The sequence below is a fragment of the Cydia amplana genome, chromosome 2, assembly GCF_948474715.1.
Source record: "Cydia amplana chromosome 2, ilCydAmpl1.1, whole genome shotgun sequence".
NCBI classification, from domain to species: Eukaryota; Metazoa; Arthropoda; class Insecta; order Lepidoptera; family Tortricidae; genus Cydia; species Cydia amplana.
In genome coordinates, this window is record NC_086070.1 from 19,394,297 (window position 1) to 19,407,177 (window position 12,881).

Consider the following 12,881-nt stretch of genomic DNA (forward strand, 5'->3'; position numbering starts at 1 on the left):
GCATTACGAATATTAAAAAATGTAACTTCGTCAGCCATGCCAGTGTTTTTGAACCCTTAGCCAAATGCAAGGTCATACTGAGTAACTTTTACTATAGGATTATGTTCATCGACAGCCGAAATGTATGAAAAACGATTTCGCTTTTCGTCCTATCCTCCTAACGAGACCGAGCCATACAAGGAAAAGAAAAACAAAATTTGTCAGTGAAATTTGAATCTACTGTGTAAGAAACAAAGTACATTTTGTTTTGTTTGAAAATACAACGAATGCAACTCTCTTCCTATTGAAAATGATTCGAATTTAAGGACCGTGAGCCTTAGAAGGCTATAGTAAAACTTGCTCAGTATCAAATCAAGGGTGAACAGGCACCTTCTGGGCAGGTTCGCTGCATCGTAGGCCACGTCTTCGCCTCGGCTAGTCTGTGGCCATGAGTAAGCCCATTTATAATATTTAAAAAAAAAAGTATTATCTTACATTCGTCTCGCAAAATATGGCTAAAAGTTGAACAAACACCGCGTGTATAAGTGGTCGCCATGTCTCGAGCGTCTTTAAAGGCCCCAGTGCAGTGGCTAACGATGGGCCATGCCAAGCCACTCCATGAGCGTGTGTGAACACGACAGGCCAGGCTACGCCACGATTCCTTTGAAGTGTCAAGAAAACCGACAACTTCCCGATTGCGCACCACGATAGACAATAGGCTACATGACTAATTTTTTTTTATGGTATCAATCGATCGGGTTTGTTTTTAGGATCAAATGTCTATATGGGACCCATTGCATTAAAGTAACACAAAAGTCAGAAATTGTAGTCAAAGGCCGACAGTCGCACTTCACTCGCGAAACGCCCTATACAAAACGGCCAAGGGCCGTGACGTCATCGCCCATCTTATAGTATGGACAAAACAAGAAAATTGCGTTTTTGTCGGTGAAATATTGCGTTTATGTATATAGTTGCTATACAATATTTTATTGCATGAAATGTAAGGAATCGAATGGTACCCTTACTTTTATCGTTTTTGGAAGTTTAAAAAAACTTAAATTTTGAAACTTTCAGGTCCTGTATTTTTGTAATTTTTCAATATTTTATTTTAATATCCACATTATTGTGATAAATTGCTCGTTTGCTATCTATTTTACTAGATTTTGTTATAAAATTCAACATGTGTCATCATCCCTATTACTGATGGCCATTCGTCCGCCATTGTATACCATTGCCCCCTGTACACAATGACGATGGCTTATCATGGATCCTCCTTGACTACTGTTTACTGGGGCCTTAAGATAAGTCAAAAAACAATGACAGTCAAATATTTGTAAGACTGCGGCTCATGCGGATGCTTGACATATAATTATATCACTGGTCACCGGAGTAGCTGAATCATTGCTTCAAAACTCGGTAGTGCAGGGTGAATTCCACGTTAGATTTCCATATGAAGTGTCTCACTGTACGCAAGTCCATATTCGGATCCAGTACCTGTAATGAAACATGAATAAATTTAAAATAGTATTCATGAATATTTATTTATTGTTACATACAAAACATTGACAGTTATCCATCCTCTCAACTCTTACCATAGTGTCCATAGCACTTAGATTGTCGTAACACCCTTAGGTCCACTGTCACAGTGGTCAAACTGAACTATTATAATTATATCATAGAAATTTACATTTTTTTTATTGGAACTGGTTGAAGAGTGCATTTCTTTTTATTCTACTTTATCATTCTATTTAAAACCAAAAATATATCAACCTCACTATTGATTTTAAATTCAGCTGCCAATTTAAAAAAAAAATTTCATGATGGGGGATGGGGGGGGGGGGGCAAGATGGCAGTCGATTATCGATAAACGCTACTCGGGATGAGAGACTTTTACGTGCGTTAAGCGAAATCCATACATTACTATTACTCCAGTTTCAATCTCGCGTCTTGTATAAATGTCACTTGACTGGCTAGGCCTATGTAGGATCTATGTAAGTAGATCAGCTGAGCAACGATTTTCTACACACATGCTGTCATCATGTGGCTCTGAATTAATTCATTACATGGGAGGAGAAAAGATAGAATAGATATTTAAAATGGTAAATACCTGATCTGCGCAAAGCAACTCTACTCGATCTTGGGGCTCCGGCGCGGGCTCGGGCGCCGCACGCGGCGAGCCGCCGTCGCCGCCGCCGACGATCTTTTCCACCACGTGCTCCGCTACTTTCCGGCATTGGATGAAATCGTTAGCTACCAATCGGTCCTGGAAAAAATAAACTTAGCCTTTAGGTATGGAAATAAAAATTCGAGGTTAGCCCATGGCAGACCTCAATGGAAATAGCTATATGAAGCCTTTGTCAAGCGGTACAGTCAGCAGCAGAAGTTGCTAAGCGGGCGAGGTGTTCAAAATTCCTTGACGCGCTCTTATTCTCTTAACAATAAAGTCACGTCAAGTTCATTTTGAACACCTCGCCCGCTTAGCAAATATTGCTGCTGACTGTACACTGAATTGAGAGATTAATAAGCTCTAGTTTCAAATTCAGAATAAAACTGCATAAATAGAACAAAAGGTAAGAAAATATGTAAGTAGATGATATGATAGTCACACTCACACCATTCAATGTAAGTATGTAAAAGTAATAGACGTTATCAATATCATTGATAGTACTGATAAGGAACATTGTCATCTGATCTGATGTATCTTGTTTATATGTATAATGCTGCGGCATTATGTCGCCTTACTACCTTATATGTCATACCACTAATCACTATCAGGGGCCCGTTTCTCAAAAGCTTGTAATTTGTAATACAAGCAGATGTCACTCTTTGACAGCTTTTGTTAGAAAGAGACTTCCACTTGTTGCAGTTAGTTGTGGCTTGTGGTACCAGGAGCATCAAACAGGGCAGGGCAATGTTCAATGAATTGTTGAATGCAAGTCAAAATGTTAAGTTTTCTCATATTCAACAAATATTGCAGTAACACCATCTATTTTGATTTCATAAGGATTTAAAATGTCACATTTTATTTTTCAAATAATATTTTCTTTTAAACAAAATTTTTCTTCAAGGTCAAGACGGTTGCTCAAGACAGGAAGGCGTGGAAGGATCTTGTGGAGGTCCTATGCACCTCCGGGGTGGCCTAGGACAGACTACAACAACATACCTTTTTCTGCCGGTCCTGCTTGGTCTGACAGCTAGCATGAGGCAGCAGGTAGAACGGCAGCTTGTTTAGCTTTGGAGCAGCCATCTCTATGGCTACATCCACCACCCACACTGGCACAGTCTCGTTTAGTAGGTTGCCTTCCGTCTCACCACCTGCATCACCAACCTGAGAAACCATCACCTTGTTCAATGTTGAAGAATAATGTCTTGTGTAAATTGTCTACCATGAATAAACATGCAATTACATACATAACTCAACTATTAGGCTAGTAAAGTTACATGTAAACTCTTAACACATTCAGTGACAAAAACCCGTCTATCGGGTATTTTATGATTTCGTTCCCAGGCCAGACAATCGGGATCATGGTACTACAGCTTTATATGACGAAATTTTTGTGGCTTGGCGCATGATGGCTGGGTGGCAATGAATGTGTTAATTCACTATTGAATTACATATTATTTTTATAAGAAAAATAATAAATAAACAAATCCTTACCTGCAGCCTATAAAGTGTCCTGCCACCAACTTCACTAAATATTAATGGTGTGTGCAGCGGCACACTGAAAAAATTGTTCCCAACCACTTTCTGTCCAGCATCAGACACCCTGCTCTGATGATTCCAGTGCTCCAACAAAGCTTGCAACAGCAACGCACCAAAATTTACTTTCTGGTCCAACTCTGTTGTCAGTCCAGCCTCCTTTGCACTCACCCAAGCACTGAGGCAATCCGTCTCATCCTGTCCTAAATGAATAGTTAACATACCAGTCTTCAAATCAACATTAAACCAGTTTGGGACATAAACCATTTTGAAACGTTTCTTCACTTCTTCTTCAAAATCTACTTCACCCAAATCTTCTAGCTTACACGCTTTTAAAACGTCATACAGAGCCACATTGTTAGCCGTGTCTTTTGTTAATATGTGGCGTTTGTCATTTAATACTTTATAGTGTCTTATCGCTGGCCCACCAGGTATACTAGTGGTAGGCTGAGTCTGATATACATTGTTAGGGTTATAATTGTTCTGATTATACATGTCTGAGTTTATATTAGATAATGGTGGCAGCTTCCAACATCGAATGTCGGATTCTGACGTAGACACCCAAACACCTTGCTGGTCAGCAGTGAAGCACAATTTTAGAATGGGTGCAGTTTCTTCACAGACTATTATTGAATTATCAGGATTTCGCAGTTCTGTTATAATGACTAGTTTATCTCGACCTCCTGAGATAATATGTGTGAAGTTTTCTGTAGCCAGAAGTGCCCATACTGCTTCCGTATGAACTCTGATTGTTGACACACACCTCTGTTGTCCTAGTGACCATAATTTTATAGTACCGTCAGAGCTCCCCGATACACACTGCTGACCATCTCTGCTCACAACCAGTGCTTTAACATTGTCTGAATGTCCCTTTAGCTTCATAAGCCTTGCACAGTTTCTTGGATCCCAAACTCGGAGCACTTTCTCAGTTGATCCACTTACTAAAACTGTGCCAGGTGGATTCATAGCTAGACTGTATATAGATTCCTTATTACCGACGAGACTAGAGGTTGTTACTGTGTTGTTGCTTGCAGTTAAAGCTGTCAATGTATTTACATCCCAAAGGAATATAGCACGGTCCAAGCCGGCGCTGGCTACTTGTTCTTTCTCCTTAGCGTAAGCTAGCGTACGTACGTAATCTTTGTGAGTACGTAAAGTAGACATACAAAATCCTTTCGGCGCGTTCCATACTTTGACAGTGGTGTCAGAAGACGCACTTATAAGGTTTTTGCCGCCGCAGCACAGAACTATGTCGTTCACCCAGTCTGTGTGGTGTTCCATGCTTTGTATATATCTATCCTGCACTCCCGTAGCCGTGTTCCAAACTCTAATAATTCCATCTCGGCCTGCGGAGTATAGCCTGCCTTGTACAGGGTCCAATTGCAACGAACTAACGCCATTTTTATGACGACGTTCTTCTTCGTCGCGGATTACGAAAGATACTTGAGTTTTCTTACGCATCGTCGAGGCCATTTTCCGACATTTTTATAATGTACTTAGTTTATTGATGGCCGAAATTATAAGCGAAATTTCTACTTGGAAACCAGTTTTACAATAATCGGCAGTGTTTGACAAGTCGTTGTTTGTTCTCAATTACAAACATCAAACGTAATTATTCATAGCGTCCTAACGCAATTGGTTGATTTTGAAGAGTCCAATCAAAAATCAAAAACATTATATTTGTAATTGAGAATAATATAGGTGGCGTTCATAAATGTTGCGTTCAGTGTCCCAAAAAAAAAAACAATTTTGTCAGCAAAAGCTGTAACACACTACCGCACTGCACCAAGGCGCCGCACTGTAGCGTAGAGCATTTACTAAATGCTCTAAGCACCGTAAGACATGTGGTCGGGTAGACCCTTACGTAGATAGAGTTAGTCCAAGAAAAGTCTGCAGCGATTTTGACAGCCCACGCAATGCATGTGTTAGTTGAAATAATTTCAAATGTCAAACTTCTATGATATTATGACGTTTAAAATAGCTTGCACTGCGTGGGCTATAAAAATCGCTGCAGCCTTTTCTTGGTCTAACTCTAAAGGGTAAAGGATACAAAAGTTACACTTTGTAATTATAAATATTATAATGATTGAGAAGTATTAAAATACAAAGGCATATTTTACAGGAATATTTAGTTCAGTGGGTAATAAAAAACAGATTGTTGTTATTGTGTTATTATCAGCAATATAAGCGCTCATGATTAATTGTAAAAATGAACAGATATAAATAAAAAACATTATATATACCTACATGACATGATATATTATGGTATTCTCTTCTTGGCCTCTTACTACAACTTTACTATTCGTTGAACATATTTAGAAAGGTATTCCCACAGTTTTATAATACGAAATATGTCCTGCTACTATTCGTTATATTACGCCCTGGTAATAATATCATTTACGGTGGATTTAAAAGCCGTACTTAACAACTAAGTAGTTCTAAACTTCTCGCTGCTCTGTCAGACAGGTAAAGCTGTTAAGAACTCTGGCACAATGCGAAGCTCCAAAGTTCTTTGTTGCGCTTTAGAAGTAACTATAAAACAAGAACACCATGCAACTGACACAACTGACACAACTAATGAGTAGATACTCCTAGTGTCTAAGAGAGGAAGTTAACTTAGTTCGTAATTCCAGCTACTATAACTGCATGCCGTAATATGATTTTATGTTGTTGTGGTGAGTTTGATTTAAAAGCGTTTACGATTAGTCGATTACCTACCTACCTACAGTGGAAAGTTTTAATTTATGAGGTATGACCCATTTTGTACGTGGCATTTAGGTAGCACTTAAAAGATTAGTTTAATTAATTCCTTTTTTTAGTGGTTTCTTTTTCTCGACTCGAAGAACATTGTCACATCACTAGTCTGTTAGAAACTGTCAAGTGCTACCTAAGTGCCACGAGTTACCGATGTATGCTCATCACTAATCTTTTAAGTGCTACCTAAATGCCACGAGTTACCGATATGTACCTAATTATCACAGTGACAATAGTACTTATGAGGTCTCTAGCGACTTTTATATTGATTGTCACTGTGACAAGGTACGAAATTGGTCATAAATTAATACTTTCGACCGTAAGTATTAGTAAGTAGATATTTGTAGGGTGCAATATTTGCATTCTAGGTAGGTACTAGTTATGCCTGTCCTGTCCACGTGGGTGGTCCACTACCTAATCATTTTAACGCATATTAGGCAAAGCACAAATTCGCCTCTGCCAATAGCACCCTGGGGTACTCACCTAGGTACTCAGTTTCCAATAGATTCATCTAACTTCCAAATAACTGTACCTAACTCTATTAAACCATATAAGGTACCTACCTACCTATTACATCCACGGTCCCTCTTGTGAAAAGGTCTCTTTTCCCATAAGCAAATCGTAGGTACTATTCGCACTGAATAATGTTCGGTCAAAGATGTTTTAATTCAGCGATAACGCGAAGGAGGCTACATAAGTACCCTATTTAGTATAAAAATTCACTCTACATAAAAGGTAAGCATATTTCATTCAAATGAGACAAATCTCAGCGAGATTATACCTAAAAACCTTCCATCTTTTTTATGCAAAATACGTTCAGAGGGGTCAACGACATTTGGCAAAAAATAACATGCCTATGGTTTCTTTTTCACTTGAGATTCTTTCTGGAGCCCCAATTTCGCGGGACTAATCGAGCGTGGACTTATTCCGTCGCGCAGGTGAAATGCGATGTGAATTATACGGAAATTATACAGAACAGAGACGTAAAAGAAGTGCCTTTGGTTTTTTCTCGAATTGATAGTACGAATAGGTTTTAAGGAGGAGATATTTTCTATCCTATAATTAAATAGGTAACTTAAACTTACACATTATTTTTTGTTGTTCCCAGCTAAAAAAAATAATTTCTGTAAATAGGTGGTATTGCTTTTTTAATCTCTAATGATTTCTTTTGGATTAATTAACGTCAAATCGTAACGTCGTTTTACGGGTGGTCTAGTCTAGTCTGACTGGGTGTGATAGTTATCAGCCACTTTTTACTAAGAACGGATTATTAATATTTATGTTTTTGTACCACGATGGTGACCAAGAACTGTACTGTACAGCTTATTGGTTTGCTTGTTTGCTTAAATAGGTACCTATACCTACCTACATATTTTTTTATTTGAATGGGGTCTAGCATATACATATAAATAATTCCTCCAAGTATATAATATCTAAAACTGGTATTCAATATTTAATTTTGTTCGAAAACAAAACATTTAAGCAATTGTTTTGTTGCTACAAGTAAATTCGTAATTCCCCGGGGTAGCTTAGCAAGGATTAACGCGATCCTACCGGCTTTCCAAACTCTTACAAGAAGCTAGAAATTAGGGCACCTACACCTACTCGTAGTCTTAAAGCACTAAGCTAAGACATTGCACACGAATGTACAATTGTACAGAAGAAACCCGATACATAAGTAGCCACTTTCTCAACTGGGCCATTTGAGTAGCTTTTGGGCATTTAAGTAGTATGACTTTTATATTATAAGACTTGTTAGTTGGTTTATTATATCGCTCGTTATCATAAATCGCGTTCGAGTTGTTGAGTAGAGGCCTTAAGACAATAGACAATTGGCCGTTGACATCGAATACCTTTACCTCTATGTGGCCATATGATATTATTATGAATCAAAAGCTGCCATGAAACATACCTATCGAGTTTGCCTCTCGAATTTCGTTTTTTTAGTAACCTTGTAAAATATAAGAAGACCGTTGAACCCCGTTGGGTGAGACATCGCGAGTGCTATCGAGTTTTGAATAAAAATATTGCCATTATCGCGATTTGTTTTATTAACTTTGAATAAATGTCATATACTAAGAAAAAGTGACCAAGGCCTCCAGTGCCCCAGGCTGGAATTGGAAATTTGGTAAGTGGATTTGTTTTATTCATAAAAATATCGTTTTAGGGTCCCGTCTCGTGAGATATTCCACCTACATAATAAACTTATTGAACACAAATATTGTAGGCTTTGTAAGTTCAATGCATTGTAATTACTTTAATGTTATTCTACTCTTGTTATTCTAAATCTACCCAATTGTGTTAGGTGTCCTAGAACAGGTCTCCCAAGCATAACACGGGTCTTCAAGAATCTCTATTTCTAAGAAAGCCGTTTTGTGCTTTATATAAGGTTAATTTGTGTTTGTTTGGCGGACCATACCTAAATCAATTTTTTATAACAAACTCATAATGTATTTGTATATCAAATGCCAAGGAATATTGTCTATTTGTCGACTGAGATTTATGCTGAGTATAAATATTTAAGTATGTAGTTGATTAGTAATAGTATTACCTCTATTTATCTATATTAATGAATATCATTAAATAGTTATCTTATCTTAGTATTTTTGAAAAGAGACGGACTCTAGCTTAGCCAAGTTTACCTCTTATTTTGTAAGCAGCAGACATATTAAATTTCAGACATGATTGTGTAGGTACTCGTATTCCAGATAAATTTTATTTGTCGACATACATCATACCCCATGCCTAACATGATTTCAATTCGCGAGAAAAATAATCAGTTGACCAAATATATATATTTTTTAATATTAATTATTTGTTTAATTATTTATACCATACAATATTTAATAATAGGTAATATCTTGATAAAAAAAGTATTCCTAAGCCTATCAATGGGGTAAAATAACTTGGGTACCAAGCTCTCTCATTTTCAGATCCTACATAGGTTAAATAATTTAAAAATACAGAATAGCAAATAAGTGAAAGCTGATAAATGTTTATCATGACAAGTCGTATTACCAAAGAAATATAAAAGTAATTTAACTTTGACATTAACCTAGACAAGAAACCTTATAAAGTTCATATGATTGCTAATTAATTGTACGAGGAAAACGAAGTTTGAATTTCATCATTGCACGCAAAATTCATGGCTCATAAAACAATGATTAAACCAAACCAATAACAAGATTTTTAACACCACTCGACCTTCTTCCTTATGATGAAATAATGGTGGTTTGCTTTTACAATTAATAACGGAAATATCCGAATTAATTATCAGGTCGGAAATCCGTTTATGAATACAAATGAATTTAAAATGAGCAATTGTATTAAATTGTTGTTCGCGGTTTTTTTCGCGTCAAGTCAATACAATGGGCAAACATTTTCAATGGAACATTTTATTGGACAGTAACATTTTGTTGCACTTATTTTCAATACTTTACAAGCAATAATTACCTATTACGTGCCCTACTCAAGGCGACAGTATGAATAACTAAAAAATATGACATCTACCGTAAACTGGGGTGACTTTGATTCATGGGGTAATATTGATCATCGATTTTTAAACTATAAGGAATACGTTTCTGCACGCTTTCATCATCTATTTTTGTAAAGCATGCCAACCACATCATAAAATGCTTTAAGTTCGCGTTCAAAAATCCACTCCCTTTTCCTTAAAAATCGATGATCAATGTTACCCCGCGAATCAGAGTAACCCCATTCCACGGTATTGATATTAATTGAATAAGATTATTTTATTAAGAGGACAGTCAAGGACCGCTTTCCTATACAAACGTAGCTTTCTTCTCTAGATATTGTTATTACCTATGGAAAATATGTTTACACAATTTTATGTAAGTATATTAATCATAGCTATGCCCATAGTTTATTACTTATTATAATGCCACTTAATACCTACTTTATGAAAACTAGAACTAACAGTGACTACTGCTCAAACATAATTTCAGATAAAACTTGTTTTATCGAGTTAAATCTAGACTTTCATATTATGTGTTTCTAGTAGACAAAACCTAGTTTTCATCTAAGCTATTAAGTAAAATTAATTAGAATTAAACCGCGTTTTTACTGTAACATAATAAGCGTCATGCTAGTGTAAACTTGTTACCTATTTGATTTATATGCTCGGAACTTGTAATATACTTAGCAGTAATTTAACTAATGCGTATATATCTATTGCGGGGCGTGCCTTTATAAGAAGCGGATGTGTTGATATCACCACTTGGTAGTGCCACTTGAATCCATTTTTTGACAATGAATTTTTATTTAATAAACATATATGTAACCATTAAACTTGTGGCACTTACTTTGTTACGTTTAGCGGGAACTGTCCGTGGCGCTTTAAATCAAAGTCAGCGATACACAACACAACTGTTTATTAGCACAAGCACAGAAGAAAGTCAGCACACAAGCATAGAAGGTGAAAGGAACACAAAACAAGCAAAGCAAGATAGAATAGCGAAAGGGTTTCGGAGCGCAAAGCGACGTGCGTCTAGTATCGAGCGGTTAGATCGACTGACCCGCGGGGAGTGGCGGGCAGCGCTCGCGCAGCCGGTTGGGACTAGAACAAAGGATGACGTCCGGCGCTCTGTCTCCACTATACGTAACTACTATGTACGGATGTCGTCCGTCAATTACTACACGATATGAAACATACAATATATATAAAATAAAACTACACGCATTATAACATGTGACGTGGGCCCCCACATCACTCCCCTCCTGAGACCGTCACTACGGGCGATAATAGCATGGCCGACGTATTTCGCGACCTGACCTTGTTCTAGTTACCACTGGGTCCTTGGTCATGTTTACTCTAGTTTCATTAGAATGATTGTTGCTATCTATAATGTAGGCCGGTTTCAACCGATCTATTGATACAGAAACCTGTTTTCCTTTAATCATTAGTTTGAAAACCTTGGCGTCTCTTTCCAGTACTTGGTGCGGTCCGGTATATGCAGGTTGTAGTGCGCCGCGCAATGCGTCTTCCCTCAGGAATACGTGGCTGCACGTGGCTAAGTCTTTAAAAACAAAAATTGACTTATTATCATGGCGTGCGGCTGGCAATGGTCGAAGTCTTTTAGTCGACTGGCGAAGGCGAGCCATGTAATCAGAAATATCCGTAGTTCCTGGCATATGTGGCTCAAAGAACTCGCCTGGTAATCGTAAAGTTTCGCCATATACTATTTCGGCTGACGATGCCTGTAGATCTTCCTTGTATGCACTTCGGACACCCAGAAGGACCAGCGGTAACGACTCTGTCCATTTTTCTGCTGAGTGACAGGTGATTGCTGCCTTGAGTTGTCTATGCAATCTCTCCACGAGGCCGTTGCACGCCGGATGATACGCCGTGGTTGTCTTGTGTTGAAATCCGGATATTTGGGCAAGATGCTTAAACAAAGACGATTCGAATTGGCGGCCACGGTCCGTGACTATTTCTTCAGGACATCCGAACCTCGAGATCCATGTGGAAAGTAGGGCCTTGGCTACGGTCTCTGCAGTTGCATCTGTTATTGGTACTGCCTCGGGCCACCTCGTGAACCTATCTACGGCAGTAAGGCAGTATCGAAATCCTTCTGAAGGTGGTAGTGGCCCTACGAGGTCTATGTGGACGTGTCTGAATCTAGCGCGTGGTAGTTGGAATGTTCCTATAGGTGAGGAGACGTGTCGCGATATCTTGGAGCGTTGGCAGGGCAGGCAGCACCGTGACCATTCTCGGCAATCCTTCCTCATTTCAGGCCATACGAAGCGTTCTGCTACTAACTTTACTGAAGCATTAGCCCCTGGGTGGCTCAGACTGTGAAGGCTGTTAAAAATCTGTCGTCTAAAGATCTTCGGCACGTACGGTCTCGGCTTTGTCATACTAGTATCGCAATACAGTTCGGCGTGTGTTCCAGGAAGCTTGGTTTTTGTGAGTCGTAATGACGTGGTACGCTGCAAGAGCTGGGCCAGTTCCGGGTCTTCGGCCTGGCTTTTGGCCAACTGCTCAAGGTTCACTGGCGATGAAATCTCCTCGATACGGGATAAGGTATCGGCTACGACATTATCTGTACCAGCTATATGTCGAATATCCGTGGTGAATTGCGATATATAGTCAAGATGGCGATATTGGCGAGGTGGGCACTTCTCCTTGCGATTGTGAAACGCGAATGTTAGGGGTTTGTGGTCGGTATAAATGGTGAAATTACGTGCTTCGACCATGTGTCTAAAGTATTTCACAGCTTCATAAATCGCTAGCAACTCTCTATCGTATGGTGAATATTTTTGTTGCGCCGGGCTGAGTTTCCTTGAAAAGAATGCCAATGGCTGCCAAGAACTATCCTTAAATTGCTGTAAGACCGCTCCGACAGCTGTATCGGATGCGTCACATGCCAATCCGAGCTTTGCGTCGCAGTCCGGGTGAGCCAGTAACGCAGCCTGGCAAAGACTCTGT

General features: G+C 38.7%; 1 protein-coding gene and 2 long non-coding RNA genes across 3 annotated transcripts in view; all 3 read right to left on the reverse strand.

Moving 5' to 3' along the window:
* Positions 1 to 12,881, reverse strand: part of LOC134659888 (uncharacterized) — a 130,352-nt gene that overhangs the window by 86,631 nt on the left and 30,840 nt on the right. The gene's annotated exons all lie outside the window — the stretch shown is intronic.
* Positions 1 to 12,881, reverse strand: part of LOC134659896 (uncharacterized) — a 63,485-nt gene that overhangs the window by 31,056 nt on the left and 19,548 nt on the right. The gene's annotated exons all lie outside the window — the stretch shown is intronic.
* On the reverse strand, positions 1,330 to 5,255 carry LOC134659438 (WD repeat-containing protein 48 homolog). Its single transcript, XM_063515084.1, has 4 exons — positions 3,638 to 5,255; positions 3,143 to 3,307; positions 2,087 to 2,242; positions 1,330 to 1,473 (listed from the first exon to the last, which is right to left on the reverse strand). The coding sequence occupies exons 1-4, from the start codon at positions 5,150 to 5,152 to the stop codon at positions 1,378 to 1,380; spliced, it is 1,932 nt and encodes a 643-aa protein (XP_063371154.1). The 5' UTR covers positions 5,153 to 5,255; the 3' UTR covers positions 1,330 to 1,377.

Coding starts and splice junctions, on each gene's coding strand:
- LOC134659438 (XM_063515084.1), bottom strand. CDS start 5,152: ATGGCCTCGACGATGCGTAAGAAAACTCAAGTATCTTTCGTAATCCGC. Junction 3,308..3,637: donor GGACACTTTATAGGCTGCAG/GTAAGGATTTGT, acceptor ATGGTTTCTCAG/GTTGGTGATGCAGGTGGTGA. Junction 2,243..3,142: donor AGCAGGACCGGCAGAAAAAG/GTATGTTGTTGT, acceptor TATTTTTTCCAG/GACCGATTGGTAGCTAACGA.